The sequence below is a fragment of the Meles meles genome, chromosome 2 (assembly GCF_922984935.1).
Source record: "Meles meles chromosome 2, mMelMel3.1 paternal haplotype, whole genome shotgun sequence".
Lineage (NCBI taxonomy): Eukaryota > Metazoa > Chordata > Mammalia > Carnivora > Mustelidae > Meles > Meles meles.
Window position 1 is genome coordinate 192,693,876 of NC_060067.1, and position 18,101 is coordinate 192,711,976.

The 18,101-nt window shown below is 41.3% G+C and overlaps 1 protein-coding gene across 2 annotated transcripts in view; it reads left to right on the forward strand.

The window, feature by feature from the left end:
* Window positions 1–17,085, forward strand: part of TNKS (tankyrase) — a 210,244-nt gene extending 193,159 nt beyond the window's left edge. For both annotated transcript variants that reach the window (XM_045993366.1, XM_045993356.1), the window contains 7 exons: window positions 4,220–4,340; window positions 5,525–5,622; window positions 7,384–7,458; window positions 8,343–8,448; window positions 9,189–9,375; window positions 12,178–12,334; window positions 16,021–17,085. In XM_045993366.1, the coding sequence (XP_045849322.1) occupies window positions 4,220–4,340; window positions 5,525–5,622; window positions 7,384–7,458; window positions 8,343–8,448; window positions 9,189–9,375; window positions 12,178–12,334; window positions 16,021–16,107 (831 nt within the window). In that variant the 3' untranslated portion in view covers window positions 16,108–17,085. The remainder of the gene's footprint in view (window positions 1–4,219; window positions 4,341–5,524; window positions 5,623–7,383; window positions 7,459–8,342; window positions 8,449–9,188; window positions 9,376–12,177; window positions 12,335–16,020) is intronic.
* The last annotated feature ends 1,016 nt before the right edge of the window (window positions 17,086–18,101 follow it).

Consider the following 18,101-nt stretch of genomic DNA (forward strand, 5'->3'; position numbering starts at 1 on the left):
CATTAAAACTCTACTTTTTTTCTCTCTACCCCAAAGAAAATGAACAAATCTTAGAAACAAAAGGCAACCCTTTGTCAAGGGACATTTGCTTTTTATGTGAGGTGATTTGGCTGATACATAAATAATCCTTATTTTAAAGATTATAATTTGGGGTTTTTTTAAATTGAAGTAGAATTGACCTACACTAGGGCGCCTGAGTGGCTCAATGGGTTGAGCCTCTGCCTTCGGCTCGGGTCATGGTCTCAGGGTCCTGGGATTGAGTCCTGCATCTGGCTCTCTGCTCGGCAGGGAGCCTGCTTCCTCCTCTCTTTATCTGTGCCTGCCTCTCTCCCTACTTGTGATCTCTGTCTGTCAAATAAATAAATTAATTTAAAAAAAAAAAGAATTGACCTACACTACTTATTAGTTTCAGAAGTACATCATAGTGATTTGATATTTTTGTACATTATGAAATTATCCCTACAATAAGCCTAGTTACCTCTGTTACCATACAAAGTCATTGATTAGTACTATGTCCCCTATGCTGTACATTCCATCCCCGTGACTTACTTATTTTTGTAAGGAGAAGTTTGTACCTCTTAACCCTCTTCACCTATTTGCCCAACCCCTCAACTCCTACCCCTCTGGTAACCAAGTTTGTTTCCTTTATCTATGAGTCTTGTTTCTCTTTTCTGTTTTAGATTCAACATAGAAGTGAAATCATACTGTTACTTGTCTTTCTCCATCTGACTTACTTTGCGTATACCCTCTAGGTCTATCCTTGTGGTCATGAATGGCAAGATTTCATTCTTTTTTTTTTAATGGCTGAGTAATATTTTACTCTGTGTGTGTGTGTGTGTATACACAGCACACACACATACACACACACACACAGTACATCTGTATCCATTCATCTACCTGGGTTACTTACTTATCTTAGCTATTGTGAATAATGCCACAGCGAACACAGGGGCACATCTGTCTCTTCGAATTGGTGTTTTTGTTTTCCTCAAATAAATACACAGAAGTGGAATTGTCAGATCTTATGATAGTTCTATTTTTAATTTTTGGAGGCCCCTCCACACTGTTTTCCACAGTGGCCGCACCAGTTTACATTCCCACCAACAGAGCACAAGTGTTCCCCTTTCTCCGCCTCCTCCCCACACTTGTTATTTTTTTCTTTTTGATTCTAGCCAGTCTGATAGGTTTGATCAATTTGATTTTAATATGTGCTAGATATAAATGCCTAGCCCAAGAAACTTGTAATTTCCTTGAGATAATTAAGTTATTTTTAAGCGAATTAAAGATAATTTTCCCCAAAAATCCTATTTCTAATAGTATAAAATGCCTGAATCATGGAACAGCATATCTAAAATCCATCTAACCTGCTTCCAGATATTTCCATTTCTTTTTTTGATAGAATAATCTCATATTCACCAGTTTTCAGACTTTTGGAATAATCTCTACTCCCATTCCTTTTTCCCTTTTTCTTAACCATTTCTATTTACCAGGCCCTGTATTCTTCTATCATTTTGAAATTGCTCTCTGATTTCTCCCTTCAAGGCTTCTCCGTTACCTCGTTCACACAGTCCTTTCCCTTCCAAACCTGCCCTGCAGAGTGCTGCCATTCTCCTCCTCAGATACAACTTTGATCGTGTTACTCTGCTGAAAAGGCCCGCTAGGAGTGTTTGGATACCATCTTAACTTGATAGATAAAGCGCATTAAGCTGCTCTGTCCATCCCTTCTTCTTTCCTCTCTGTATCTTATACTCTTTCGTACGCTTTTGGACTTCAGTGCTGAGAGTCTCATGTTCTATATTATGTTACCGGATTTTCCTTTTGCACATGCTGTTCCCTTTGTCTTAAACACCCTTTCCTCCTTCCTCTGCCTGATGAGCTTCTGCTTCTTAGCCAAGTTGTTACCTTCTTCTAAGAACCTTTCCTGACCCACCTCCTGTCCCTTCCATCTTTCCCAGCCCTACCTACGACCCTGACCAAGTAGGAACGTTCCTAAGAGTTTCCATAGGGATTGCTCCAAAACATATACCAAACTTTACCACGTTATTGTGTTTACTTTTTGATCTTGTCAGAAGAAAAAGCATAAACTTTTGTGGTAGTACCTTGTTTGATTCCCAGCCCTGCTCTTTTACTACCAGTTTGGTCTAGTTATTTTCCTTTCCGAGCTGTAATGGATAGTTTTAGAGTTAAATGAAATGTTCAACAAGTTACTTTTGGGGGGAAATACCTAGCACCTAGAAGGTGTTCATTAAATCTACTGTATAAGAATGAATGAACAAATGAACAGTAATCTGAATTTCTAAGCTTATCATTTAAGGTTTTCCAGTGGCCACTGCCTGTTAAATATGGGGACAAATTTGGCACCATGGATTCGCAGCAGCTAAATGTAATGTTTAGTTATTTTAGCTTTCTAGTCAGCTTTTTAAGAAATATAAGCAAGGGCAAGAGAGATCTGGCGATCCGTCTCAGTTCTCCTGTGTGCTGCTTTTAGGATCGCTTTGGGCCTCAGTTCCCCATGACGATGTCAGTAGTAACTTCAGGTAGTCGTGAGGAGTCAGGGAACTATTCATTCTGTGAGTGGAGCTGTGTCGTCAGATACATCAAACACTCTCCATTTCTTTTCTAGAACTTTACAGAGAGGACGCTGTCCTTTGGCCTGGTTTCTGATTCTTCCAGATATACACTTCATGTCCAGATTCAGAAAAGCTTAAGGTTTCTTTGAATTGAAGCTACCACATCGATACAAAATCCTGTTTTTCCTTTAACCTTATTTGAACTAAAGTTTTAGAAGGAAAAAATGAGGACATCGCTAATGTAGGAAACCCTGTGTCCGGCTACCGAAGTATATTAGATTACGTCTAGCTCAAAATATACAGGCTCCTATTATGTTGTGAATTATTCTGTCTCAAAGATGTATATCTCAGAACTGTTGCTTTTTAAGAGCTCTACTCAAAATTTCCTTTTGGTGATTGGAAGCGAATTGCCCATTTTGTACAATGGAGCGATTATTTCTTAAATGGCCACTTAGGAGCAGTATAGGACATGATTCCCGAAGAGTGAGTGATGTATGCTTGCTGCACCGAGAAGATCAGACTCATTATATAATATTTCATTCTGGCAATAAAAATCAGCGAACTCCAGGCCTAATTTGCCAGGGGTTTTTTTGTTTTGTTTTTTATGGTATGTTCAAGTAAAAAGGTAGAGAACACTACAGATAGATCAAACATACCTCATTTGAGTTGGAAAAAGGGTGTCTATGAAAGGATTTCTCAGTTTTCCAAGGAAAGAGAAAACTAAAGGCTCATCTTGTAAAGTAGTATTTGTATTGTCATAGGGCCAGCTTCTTCTGAGCTAGATTTCATGTTTCAGCCCTCCAGAAATGTGGAGGCCCCCGATTCCATCCTGTGCATCCCGAACTCTGCCACTGGGTGGCGGTAGAGTCACAGTTACTTTTAGTCAACAGAGGCGCTGGGTGATTTTGAGTCCTGGTAGTCAGCCGCCAGCTAACCACCTCCATTTGCAGGGATGAATAAGCAGAAATTATAAACCACGGTTTTTACAACAACAGAGTGTATGTAAGGCTTCAGGGACTGTTAAGTCTGGGAATTTATAAGAGAACTTAAAAACCATCTACTCTCTTCTGAACTGGAATTTTTTATATAACTTCTGTATAACTGTATTCTCGTGCTCTAAATCTCACCGCTTTCAAAGGCAGCCTTTTCCATTCTTGACTGTTTCTCAGCATTGGGGAGTTCTTTATCTTGATATAAATCCTACTTAGCTAAAACTGCTTCCTCCTTGTCACATTCTCTATCCTTGTGCAAAGCCCCTCTCCCTTTCCCCCACCATTCGGCTCTGCTACCTGCTGGATGCGGGGATCTGGTATTTCCCTGTTTTCAAGCTTCTGGTTGTTTTCTCTTATATCTTGAGGCAGGCACAAAGTGGTAGAGTTAAATAATCAAAAGGAAATACAGCAGTGTTCATTTTATATCTCTATAGCATTGTTTCTGCCATTGTCATTCACCACTGACTAGAAGGAAGGAATATTTCAAGTGAGTAAAAAGCTGATAAAATTATCAAGACAACTTTAAGATTTTAAGTTCACAGTTAAAGAAGACAAAAGAATTTGTCAGTTTGGATGGGATATTGTAGCTTTGAAGACGCATGGAAGAACTGAGCCACTGTTAAAGATTTGTTGATTAATTTTGTTCCATTTTTTCAGATTACACTAGATGTACTGGCTGATATGGGCCATGAGGAGTTGAAAGAAATAGGCATCAATGCATACGGACACCGCCATAAATTAATCAAAGGAGTAGAAAGACTATTAGGTGGACAACAAGGTAAGTTATTTGGGGAAAAAGAATCAATCTCAGAAATTAGTGGGACAAGTAAGTTGTCAGGGCTCAAGCGGTCTGAACCCAGGGCTCATACACTTGGAGGGTATAGCACCTGATTCCTGCCCCCTCTCCCCACCAACACTTTATATGCTGAATCTCTCTGGAATCTTCACTTCTTTCCTTTCCCACTGCTGTTGAATCTAGTACAGGTCACCTAATCCAAGCCACTGTCATCTCTCCCCTGGACTGTCACAACCGCCTTCCAGCTTATCTCGGAGCCTCACCTTTGCCACCCCCCACCCCCCAACCTCCCCAACCCCCCAAACCCCGTGCCTGGCTGCACTGCTCCCAGAAGACTCTTTTCAAAATGACTCTATGATTATATCAGTCCATTGCTTAACACCTTTCAATAGAATCCTGTTGCTTTGGGGATAAAATCAGACATTCGTAGCGTGGCTTTTCATAATCTGACCTCTTCCTCTGACCTCATCCTGAACCTTTGTCCCCACAACTGGCAGCTCAGGCTTTTTTCCACTGTACTGTGCTGTTACAAGCCTCCTATCTCCCCCCCCTTGTCGGCCTCCCCGTTTATCATCTCTGTGTTTGCCCCAAGTGCTTTCACAATAGGAAAGCAAAGGGAGAGAAGGGGAAAAACTTGATTTAGTCACAGCAGAGCCAACAAAGTCACAAGAGTAACATGAAACTAAATGGTAGCAGTTTTTGAGTTTAAGTCTTGCTTATTTGTCTGCATTAAATCAACAAAGGCAATGAAGTTAACAAGAATAATCTATTTTAGACTTGAATTCTGAGTGGCCATTTCAAGCCATCTCACAGAGTTTTTACAGGATAATTCTTAGATTTTAGACTTGACTGCATTGTGATTACAGTGTATTTCTCTTTTGTATCAGACACAGCTGCATGTATGTTTATAATGGAATTCAGTTCATCAAGGAATTGTTAAGCCATGTTGGGGAACTCTGTAAAACAGATCAAATTGATCCCCAATCCACTCTCCATTACTTCTCTCTTGTCTTTGGAGGTATTTGTTCAATAGAACCTTATATATGAAGGTCACATTGCAAATAATTTAAACTTGTTCCAAAATATCAGTTATTTATGATAAAGTTGTCCCTAAAATTGAGCCTGAACAGTGTGGACTTTAATTCATTAATTTTTCTTTCCTACAGGCACCAATCCTTATTTGACTTTTCACTGTGTTAATCAGGGAACTATTTTGCTGGATCTTGCTCCAGAAGATAAGGAATATCAGTCAGTAGAAGAAGAGGTAATGTACATCAACATTTTTAATTCTCTTTTCCTGAAATCTCTGGTTAAGCCTGTTTTTTCAGTAGAGATAAGCTTGTCTGACAGTGACTTAGGATCACTCGCCTCTCCGTCATCCTAACTGCCTTAGCCATTGTGGTGGCGTACTGCCCAAACTCAGGGAAGACCGTGGATTAGGGCTCTACCACAGGATTTTCCCATCAAAAGCCTAGGGTTTCAGTGGACGGGCCACAAGGGTCTCTTCGTCCTGGAGACTTCTTGAAATCAGGCAAGTAGGAACTCTTTTAGAACTATTTGCTTGTGTTGTTCAAATGCTACTAGAAGAATGATAGGAAGTGAGAATCTTGCCTCACAAATAGCAAATACCTTCTTGATTTTATTTTCACGCAAAGTTATAAAATGTGACGATAAAATAATACGCCTACTTTTCCTGTTCGCGTATGAAATCTGCCTCATAACTCAGTCACCTTTCCCAACTTCAGTCACTGTGTTAAAGCACTATATGGATGACCCCTCCTGCCAGACAGACACCACAGAAATTCCCTCCCTACTCTGGCTTCCCCCTCATTTCTTACACATAATAAACAAAGTGCCTAATGCCATTTTCACAATAAACAAGCCACCTAACTAATTCTATTATTTTGCAGAGAAATGCATGCCTGAGTCTTTTTGTTTATTTTCTGCCTTTTAACTAGAGTCATGTTATTCTTATGCTGGGAAGTCTGGCCCTGTTACCCTAGGGTGGGTTTTCCGCTCAGGCCTGGCCATTCTGTCAGGGCAGTGTAGCACCTTCTAGGATCTTCCTGCCTAATCACCCTGTTAGTGGTTAGCAGATTTGGAGAATAATGTCCAAAATGTGATGAATAACTTTGCAAACAGAGCAGTAAGATAGAGAATTAACTCTTTTGAGTCAATTCTATGAGAAACTTGGGTCTTTAGAACATTTTACTTTTCCATAATCCTTTTGAATTTGGAGAGCGGATGAAGAAAGAGTACCACTCAGAGGGAAGTTACTCTTAGTTACCTGGCATACCCAGCTTCTCCTGGTCGCAAAGATGTTCTTTGAGATCCCAAATTGATAATGTGGTCTGTTTCACCCAGGGAACAGAAGTTTATTGATTTTTTAAAATTCTTTGTGTTTATTTGAGCATTTGTTTAGTGAGTATTCGTCAAATGTGAGTTTAAGTTTGACTTAATCCCAGTGTTGCTTCTCATTCTCAGTAACATAAAATAGTAATGTAGATAACTTAATGTGATGTTTTATTTCTTTTTTTTTTTTAAAGATTTTATTTATTTATTTGACAGCGAGAGAGAGATCACAAGTAGGCAGAGAGAGAGAGAGAGAGAGGGAAGCAGGCTCCCTGCTGAGCAGAGATCCCGATGTGGGACTCGATCCCAGGACTCTGAGATCATGACCTGAGCCGAAGGCAGCGGCTTAACGCACTGAGCCACCCAGGCGCCCCTGATGTTTTATTTCTGTGTTCCCCATTGTGCTTACAGGAAAACCTTCCAAAGCTTTTACTAGAAAATAAAGAGAAAAGGCAGAAGTTTAATGTTTATGTCATGACTACTTTCTCATCAGAAATACTTACCCATTAAATTCTGGTGAACCATTTATAGTCAACTCCTATTTATTTATTAGCCCTGAGTCTGAGACTCATCATAAAAAAGTGTAACAGAAGTGAATGTTGAAAACAGAGGAATGTCTTTTAGAATTATATACTGGCATATTTCCAGAAAGTTCTGTTATTTTGTTCTGTAGATGCAGAGTACGATCCGAGAACACAGAGATGGTGGCAATGCCGGTGGTATCTTCAACAGATACAACGTCATTCGAGTAAGTCTTCAAAACTTCAGGGTGAAAATTGGATTGCAGGGCGTATCTGAAAATCAAATCTAGACAATGAAAAGGTTTTTTTAAACGTCCTATTTTTAAACTGTCGAGATAATCAGCCATCTGTTGCCTGGCAGTCAGGTGTCACTTTCCTCTAATCCCTCAAGACCGTATTTCACCAGAAACAGAGACTGGATGGAAACAGGAAAGCTACAGACAGAAGGCTAGATCTCCTGGGGTTGGTGGTACAGATACAGTGATGAGACCCAGCTTGCCCACAGATGTAGACCAGAGCTGAGAGAGTTTTTATCACCACTTCCGAGTAGCTTTGAAGGCCTGGTTTTCAATCTGACTGAGTCAGTGATTATATCAGAATGCATGTATCTCTTAATTTCAGTATCTTAATTTATAACATGGGATAGATGTGCTTTTTTCAAAGGAGTATCATAAAGATACATAAAACCTGTTGAGAACTGACTACATCCTTGGAAGTTCCACCAGTGCCCCCTGAATTCCCTGGAGAGTTTTTAGCTTCTAAAGAAGAATGCAGAGTTACCGGCCCCTGTATCCCAACATTCAACAAGCCTGGGAGGAGTCTAGGAATAGCTTTGTCTTTTCTTTAATTCCTCAGGTGATTCTGAGGTACAACCAGGTCTAGTGCAGAAATAACCAAAGCCATACCTGAAAATTTTGTCACTAACGGCCAGAATGTTAATTTAGTTACACTGCCCTGGCAACGTTATCCTTTTTAAATAATGTTTTAAGCAAATGAAACAAAAACCAAGAATTGAAACTTTCTCAAAGAAAGCATACTTTTCATTTTAAATTATAAACTGCCAACTAACATCCATTTCACTAATTTGCTTCTTTCTCCCTCATCCTTAAAGATTCAGAAAGTTGTCAACAAGAAGTTGAGGGAGCGATTCTGTCACAGACAGAAGGAGGTGTCTGAGGAGAATCACAACCATCACAACGAGCGCATGTTATTTCACGGTGAGCAGCACGCCTGTCTCTATCTCTCCGGCTTTTGCGAATTCCAATAACGTGGAAAGCCTGTGTTATTGACTGTATTAGTGTTGTGCTGAAAATGGCTGTTTTTTTTTTTTTTTTTTAAATTATGTGTCAGTACAGTTTGCTAATGCATTGCATGTTAGGACAGGCTTTCCAGGGCATGTAGAATGAGAATAACTTATCTGGAATGGTTTCAGAACTTGTTCTGCAAGTTGAGCCATCTAGATAGTGAAATATTTTCATCACAGTTTAGCATAATTGTTTTCAGTTTATCAGATTATCTGTTTTTGTGTAAAGTAAGATTGGGCATAAAAATCCACATTTTTAAAGCCACAGGGACCTTACCATCTTTTGGGTGGGGGAGGGGTGGAGGAGCAGAGGGAGAGAAAGAATCTTAAGAAGACTCCATGCCCAGCATGTAGCCTGACGTGGGGCTCAGTCTCACAACCCTGAGATCATGACCACCCAGGCGCCCCTGTACTTCACTATCTAAAAATCTCATGCCATCCGCAAAATCCACATTACATCCTTGCTTGGCAAACACTGGGTCCCTGCTAAGATTCCAGTACGAGAAATAATTTAGATATGGTAGACCATCTTACAAGTTCATATGCACATTATTGATAACTTAATATTACCTGCCAAGTGCAAATAGTTTGTAGCTAATTGAGGTTCTAGAGAAGTATTCAAAAACACTGATCTTTCTGTGTTTCTGTTTTTAGGTTCTCCTTTCATTAATGCCATTATTCATAAAGGGTTTGATGAGCGACATGCGTACATAGGAGGAATGTTTGGTGCCGGGATTTATTTTGCTGAAAACTCCTCCAAAAGCAACCAGTATGTGTATGGGATTGGAGGAGGCACAGGCTGCCCCACACACAAAGACCGGTCATGCTACATATGTCACAGGTGAGTGGCTTGCCTTTGGGATTGCTGTCTTCAGGTCATGGGCCCCAGTAGTTCCTCAGGCTCTACAGAAGTCACTTACCCTCAGTGTTGTTACTCAGAGTGAATCACACTGGTTTGGGGTTGAATAAAAATAGCTGACCGGAGTCTATCCTAACAGGAGAAATGACACAGAGCTACTAGCCACGCTAGCAGAAGCCAGATACGTGTCAGCCAGTCCCAGGTTACGATGAAACTCCCTCCACCTTGACTTTCTCCCTGGGCTTCCCTTGCCTTGCTTCAGATTCAGAAAAAGAAAAGATTGAGAATTATTTCTGTTGAAGAACCTCTAGCTTTAGATACTTTTAAGCTAAGACGCACAACTTCTGTAAACAAGTTGAATCTTTAATCTGTTTCTGATGTTGCTAGCTGTGCTTTAAGGCAGGATATATAATTTGCCTTGAAAAGTTCAATTTCAGAATATTAACTTTGGATGTAATAGTAAGCACATGAATGTTAGCTTTTTAAAGAGAATTTTAAAACCCAAATTCAAGAGAATAAGAGTATAATCTCTCTGAAGTCAGTGAAAAAAATACCATTCTCTTCCATCCCACTGGAGAAAACACAAAAGAATTGTACATTACAAAGATTGTAGTTGATTGTATTTTTCTTTAAATTAACCAGATGGAAAGGTTACTTAGAGATCTTGTAACTCAGGGGAAACCCCCAAAAGATCCAGATAGCCTTGAAATTCATTATAGTTGTTGACCTTGAAACTTCCTCTTCTCCGTTCCTTCATGAAAATCTTACAGCCACCAGCAGTTCTAGTTGCAGTATGTCCAAAAGGAACCTTCTTTCTAGTAAGGCCTCTCTGGTTAAGAGCACACAAAAGTTCCAATGGATGTGTGACATGCCGAAACTCTTGTTGCTGCAAACCTGTCCTAAATCAGCACTAAAAGTGAACCTAGATGAAGAATAGCAGTTGCCCACTGCAATTAGACACGTAAGTTTATGTCAGGATTTCCTAGGAAGCAGAGCCTGAAGCAAAAGCTTAATGTGCTAGCACTTTCTTGGCAAGTGCAATACCGGATAAGCAGGAGTGACGGCGCAGAGAGAAGCGAGGCGGAGCGAAGACAGGGAGATGCGTCAGTGCGTTGGCCTGTTTCATAACAAGTGCGGTCTGTGGCTCAGTCCATGAGACGTCACCTTCAGAGAGGCTTGTGAACTCTAGTACAGTGTGGGAGACCAGAGCTGAATTCACCTGCCAGCTCCTGTCTGACACAGATCACCATTTGCCCCATAGGGCACTGGTATCCCCCCGCGTGGGGCTGCTGTGTCTGCAGAATGCAGCATGACACCCAGGGCTGGCCAGGGAGCGGGGCTGGAGCCGGTGCTCTCCACCGGCCTGTCTGCTGCCCGCAACTTCACGGGCCAGGCCTGCATCTTCTCCTGCCCCCACAGCGACAGGGGGGCTGGGGGCAGGAGGCGAGGGCCCGTCTGGCAGTGGGCCCAGCAGACTGAGCGGGCAGGGTCCAGTGACACCACCGTGCTGCCATGACGTGGAGATGGAGCTCGGGCACCTCCCTCTGTCACAGTCGGGCTGGGGCGCCTAGGCGCTCCAGGGGTCCAGCGTCCAACTCTTCATTTCCACTCAGGTCATGGTCTCTGACCCCGTGTCTTCACGGAGCCTGCTTAAGATGTTCTCTGCTCCCCCTCCTTTCCCTGCTTCCATGTGCGTGCTCTTGCTCTCTCTCTCTCTCTCTCTCTCTTTCTCTCTTAAAAAAAAACAAAAAACCTTTTCCATGGGGACCTCCAAGAGAATGCCGCTGATACCAGGCCAGCACCCTGCAGGGTCATCAGGAATATTGTGCTGGAAAAGCCCGCCGAGGCAGGACCCAGTTACGCTGGGTCTGGCACAATCTGACTCAGAATAGTATCTCTGGTTAGTTACAATGCAAAGATCATGCTCTATTACTAAAAACAAACTATTTGAGTAATAACTATTTTACACATTTAACAGTATGATCAGTCTCACTAAGTAGTTAAAACGTTTGTGGTTTATATTAAAGGCTTACAAACTTTGATTTTAAAGGGCTACCTAATATTTCAGGCTTTGCAGGCCATACGATCCCTGTCGCAGTGACTGACCTCAGCCCTCGCAGTGCGGAAGCAGCCACAGAGGACACGTGAATGAGTGTGTGGCTGCATTCCAATAAAATTTTATTTACAAAAACAGGTGGCAGGCTAGGGTTAGTTTATATAATGCATATATAATGATTTCTTTTTAATCAGCATCTCTTGTCCTGTGTAATAGTCAACATCTTTCACCCAGGTAGGAAGATTTCCAGCCATACATTTAAGCTAAGCGCTTTCGTGTATGATCTACTTTTATTATTAATCTCATCCTGGTTTTTACTTCTTCACAATGAGTAAACCCCATCTTGATTTCAAATGGTGCTGCCTTCTGTGTATTTGCTTCAGTCCTCCTGCCCTCCCTGCTGCACCCCCCCCCCCACCCTGGTTCATCCTCGCAAGAACTCCGATTTTGCTAGGATTCCTCTTTTTCGACTAGTCAGAACTTGCTGGGTATTTTCTGTCATTGATTCTGTAACCACACCAAACCTACTTTAACTATTGAGCCTGCTGCTTATGGTAAATCAGGATATCAAATTCCATCCCATCCATCCGTACTCAAATGTGAAAGTGACATTTTAAGTTAGCCTGCCTTGTGTTAAATATTTATTTTAGAAAATGATCATACCTAAGAGTTCTGTCACTCTAAGATTTAATGCTTCCTTCAAAGCATTGCTTTCCTTTTTCCTTTAGGCAAATGCTTTTCTGTAGGGTGACCCTTGGAAAATCCTTTCTGCAGTTCAGCACCATGAAAATGGCTCATGCCCCTCCAGGACATCACTCAGTGATCGGGAGACCAAGTGTGAACGGGCTGGCATATGCCGAATATGTCATCTACAGAGGCGAACAGGTACGGTACCCATCAAATCAGCATAACTGAGCTACTGAACATGTCAGCACAGAGAGCAGAGAGCAGCTTCCATTTAAAGAATTTTCTTTATGGATGTACTTGCTACAGGCTGGTCATGTGAGTTGACTCTCAGTATTTCTGACTGTGGCACTTAACACAGAACAATAGCTTTCCGAGTTTTTAAGCTGTAGTGCATTCAGTTTCTGCCCACTGTGTAGGCTCCAAAGTAAAATTGTCAACAAGCAGGAAAACTTTCTATCATTTTCCAGCCCAGCCCTTAACTCTCACAGTACTGCTAAATGCCTGTTGATTTGTCTAAAAACAGAGATCAGTTTGTCTGAATTTAATTGAATTTCAAATGGATACCTTAACTACGCTGATGGAAAATTGGGGGGAAAAAAGAGAAAGAGAGAGAGAGAGCTGGAATTAAGTACAAGTAACGTATGAAAATAGTATTTTATTATATGCCATCAGTCCTGGCCAGGTAAGGTGTGGAGTAGCTGTAGGAAAGACACACAAATCCTGAACTTCGTTTACTAGATGTGTTGATGGTGGTGGTATGGGCAAAGCAATGAAACTCCTTTAGGTGTGTTGTAGGATTGAGCAAATGAGTAAATGTGTTGATGTTTGATTTGGGAGGTGGGATTCTCATGGTAGAAGAAGGGGTATACAAATCTATGATGGGGGGATGGTGAGAATAACTGTAGAGATGGACTGGAATTGGAGATACTGATAGGAACTCATTTCTCATGTATGTATGTTTGTGTACTTATATATGTATGTATGTACAGGGATGTGTGTAAGAATATATAGGTACATGTACGCATATGAGCATAGATATGCATATATTTCTTAGCACTGTCTCCTGAAAGCAAGGAGACCCCAAAAGCAGTGAGCACACCTAGACCTAGATCTTGGTCTCTAATACCATTCCCCACCAAAAGGAACTCAGGCTCTTCGGAGAAACAGCTAATTCCAGGGCTGGAGCAGAATAGGAGCAAGGTGAGCCTGTAACATCCTGGAAGTAATGAAGTACTCAAAGTTGTGTGGGGGCCATGTCACAAGGACACAGCCAGCAGGAAGGGGCTCCCACTGGCCAAATCTGGAACACTTTGATTACCAAAATAAATATAGTAATAAATTTTAAGCCTCTGAGAAAAAAACAGGAGTCCATGATTCTGTAGTGATAACAAATAGATAAATAGATAAATGAAGGGGCAAGGAAGGCTTTTGCTTGTAGTGGAAAGCCAAGGGGAGATGAATAGATGTGGAGGGAGTACTGGATTTGGAAAATCATCATCTGGGACCATTGTGACAAGAATCATAAATGGATGCTTAATCTAGGAGACAATTTTGATTAAAAATAAAAGGATATTTGTATGGTCTTACTAACTACAAAGGAGAAGAAAACAGTAATTATACATTGGAGAAAAGGGGCAGTGCCTTGACCAGATGATCAAAAATAACATCACCAAGAAGGGGCAGATAGAAATAGAGTGTGCATCAGGTGTGATACTCTGAGAAGGGCTCACCACTGTCTGTGCAACATTCCAGCCAAGAATGTATAACCTTGTTCTAATCAAAGTGAGGATGTTCTATTAAAAAAAAAAATACGGGAAGACTGGATTCTTCAGAAATGTCCATATGATAAAAGGCAGAGAAAGACTTTAAAAACTCTCCAGATTCAATGAAACCCAAGAGACAGGACAACTAACTTAAGGTCCTGCCCAGGTGGATCTGGTATTGGAAGAGAAACATCATTAAATCGACTGAGAACATTGGAATATGAATGATAGGTATTATATTAAAGTATTTTACCAACATAAAATTATAATGTATAATTATACTTTTGTCCTTTGTATTCCTGCTGAGTCCCCCTCAGAAGGGACTTCTCTTTAATGGATCATTGTCATCATAATGTTATAGTAGTAACTTACACATACTGGATTCTTATTATGCCATACCTGTGTTGAGGTATGTTCCCTCTAAACCTACTTTGCTGAGAGTTTTTACCATAAATGGGTGTTGTACTTTGTCAAGTGATTGTTCTACATCTATTGAAATGATCGTATGGTTTTTATCCTTTCTCTTACTGATGTGATGTGTCATGTTGGTTGGTTTGCAAATATTGAACCACCCTTGTAAGCCAGGAGTACTTCCCACTTGATGGTGATGAATGACTTTTTAAACGTATCATTGGATTCGGTTTACTAGTATTTTGTTGTTTGTTTTGTTTTGTTTTGTAGAATATAAGTTAAATCATATGGTATTTGTCTTTCTCTGTCTGACTCACTTCACTTAGCAAATACCCTCTAGGGCATCCACGTTGTCACAAATGGCAAGATCTCTTTTTTTTTTTAACGGCTGAGTAATATTTTGTTGTTTATTTATTTATTTATTTATATACACACACACTTCACACCTTCTTTATCCATTCTTCTGTTGATGGACGCTTAGGTTGCTTTTATCTTGACTACTTTAAATAATGATGCAGTGAACATAGTTGTTCACGTATCTTTTTAAAGTTCAGTTTTTTTGATCCTTTATTCTTTTTATTATCTTACTCCCTATCCCTAAGCAAGTAGTTTGTAAGTCATCATTCAGCAAATTATTTTTGGGCCCTAAAACACTTACCTCACCAAAGAATACTAGTTTCCAGCCACAGAGCACTCTGAAATGGTCCCTCTAGTTGTATCATTATGTTATATTTAGGGTTGAAGAATTCTTACGTAACATACATAGTTTTAAGGGTTGTTGTTTTTTTTTTTTTTTGCCCCCACCCAATTGTCTTGGGAGTGATTTCCTCTAAGAAACGGTCTTTCCATTCCAGATACAGAGCCATTTTACGTACTTCATTTTACGTACTTCAAGAAAAAGTGGCCAGAGAGAAAGAGAATAAATGGGGTGGCAAGTCTCAGTCTGAACCATTATGTTACCTGTGAAAGTTGCCTTTTATTAGTCACCTTGTATTTATTTATTTTTATTTTTTTAAGATTTTATTTATTTATTTGACAGAGAGAGATCACAAGTAGGCAGAGAGGCAGGCAGAGAGAAAGGAGGAAGCAGGCTCCTTGCTGAGCAGAGAGCCTGATGCGGGACTCAATCCCAGGACCCTGGGATCATGACCTGAGCTGAAGGCAGAGACTTTAACCCATTGAGCCACCCAGGCGCCCTTATTAGTCAACTTTTAAAAATGATCTCCAAACAGTTCCAAGTTACTGGTGACTCACCAGGCCTCACCCTTCCTCCTTCTAGCTCAGTGGATTATATTTGGGAGTAATTAATTTGAAATCAGTTCAGCCAAATTACTCTTTCCTTCACCAACGTTTTATTAAACATATGCTATGTGACAGCACTTTGTCAAGTGAGGTGGAAAAGAGAGAGACTTTCTCCTGCCTTAGTTTTCCGGGCCGCGGCATGTGCATGAAGGACGAACGCACTGCTTCAGGATGCTCAGAGTGGAAACCACATTACAGCAGTCCTCTAGATGACAGGGTCTAGACATGTTTCTAGGCAATACATAGGTCTGTCTGGCGTGTGTGTGTTGTTCAGGCATCTATCAATGGCCAGCCTTCATGGGCTCTGGGGTGTGTGTGGAACACTGATGGGGACCACAGCCTCTGAGACGCCCACTGACTACTGTACCGGCCACAGGAGTGACTCGTTTCTCTTCTGGCCCTTTGCAGGCGTACCCTGAGTATCTCATCACGTACCAGATCATGAAGCCGGAAGCTCCCGCTCAGAGTGCCACAGCCGCCGAGCAGAAGACCTAGTGAACGCCCACGGGGAAAGGCCACAGCGGATTTGAACTTGGGACTGGATTACAGTGGATTGTTGCCAACAAAATCAATATTCCATAAATCCCAGACAGCCTAGAAAGAAGCTGTCTTTTACAAAGCATTGCGATGGTGATGGAGAGTATGAGTAACTGACCCGTACTCCCCTGCTACTGTTCTCTTTGAGGAATGTTTACGGGGCGGCCTTTCACCATATCTCAGGCTCATTTGCGTTGCAGCCGTCCATTTCCAAACAAGATTGCTTTGATCTAGGCTTGGAAATGGGGGGTAAAAAAACCCATAACCCATACTTTCCCAAATTTTACACTTCACACACTACATTTGCTTTGTTCCATATGGCACGTGTATGTAAGAAATGTATACATATGATAGGCTCATTTTTAATTTTTTCTAAACATGCATCATTGTCTTCTTTTTATCTTTTCTTCTTTTCATTTTTTTTATTTGTTTGTTTACTTTGAAAATGAGCCAGAGCCTTATCGAGGATATTTTGCACAGAATCACACTGACTAAAATCATTAGCGATTCAACCGAAGCTTCTGGATGAGCAAGACTTAGTTTCCCCTTAGTTTTCACTTGGATTTCTTTCGTATCCGTACTTCTTATCATCGTAAATTGGGACAGGAAGGAAAACCATCACATTTTAGCTTCCTTTTTGAATTGGCCAGTCTTCCCAGGAAAAGGCACAAAGGTCAGCCTGACTGAGCAGCTCCCCGAGTTCAGAGAAGTCGAAGCCGCTGAGGGCCCCTTGCTGTTCCCCATCACAGCCTGGCTGGAGTTCAGGCCAGTGCCAGAGACCCTGGAGGGAAAGATTGGAGTGACAGGCCCAGGGCTCATGAAACCACCACACCGGGGGAGGGTTGGGGTGGGGGGAGCAGCGCCCAGATGAGCAGGGAGCGTGTGGTTCCCTGAGGCCGCAGCAGGAGAGGATCGCAGGGCCGGCTAGCCCCCAACATTAGTTGCCTTATTGCCAAATTCAGTGGAATTTTCGTACTTCATGAGAGTCATGATAATCTTTATTGTTTCTCCAATGTCGAAAGCTAGGATTCACGTCCTCTCTAGGAAGTAGGTGTGCTAGAGCTTCGTGTCTTCTCCAGATTTGGGAGTTACTTGGAGTGAGGTGCTTCGAATAGTTTCTGAAGGTCCCAGCTCTGCATTTTCATACCATTTCTTCAAATCTCTTAACAGACAAGGAGAACAAAAACGGAAACCAAAGCTCTCTCAGTTATTTTTGTAAAGGAAGGTGGAGAAATACTCTACTGTTTCTTCAGGAAGTTGCTACTCTGTTTTGCGTGTTGTAATCGACATTTGCCCGGCGCACATTGTCGCTTGTGAAAGATGGTCCATTGCACACCTCACACTGGCCCTGTGCACCTTAACTGAACAGCAAACTGACCGCATTAATTTATTTACTTTGACATGCTGTGCATCTGCTCAGCTTTGAAGCAAAAAGAACATAAATGTGGTTTAAAAAGGAAAAACAGTGTGATGCAAACCTGCGATTTCAACTTGGAAGTTCCAAAAACTAATTTGTGTTTAAATGCAGGCTGATTAAGACGTGACCTCATTTAATCTCCTAAAGGAAAATAAAATGGTGACATGCAAAAATTCTAGAATAGGCTCTTAAAATATACATTGAGCTTTCTTTTTGGCTTGAGTCCAACGCTAGAACTAGGCATCGGGAACTAGTTTGAGTTTTGTAGCAGAATCTTGTATGGGTCCTCAACATGAAATCAAGAATTAGCCTCAGTTGTTGCTTCTATTGAAGTTTTAGTGACCCAAGCTGGGTGTTTGTGTCTTGGCTACTTGTTTAATAGCACTAGAATTCCATAGGAAGCTTCCGAGTTTCATATTTGTTAAGAGAGCTTTTTTTCCTCCTCCCCTTCTTTTTTTCACTATGTGTAACAGTGGGTTGAAGGAATGGCATCTGTGGTTTGCAGTAGCTGTGAAAGTGTATATTACTTGCCTCC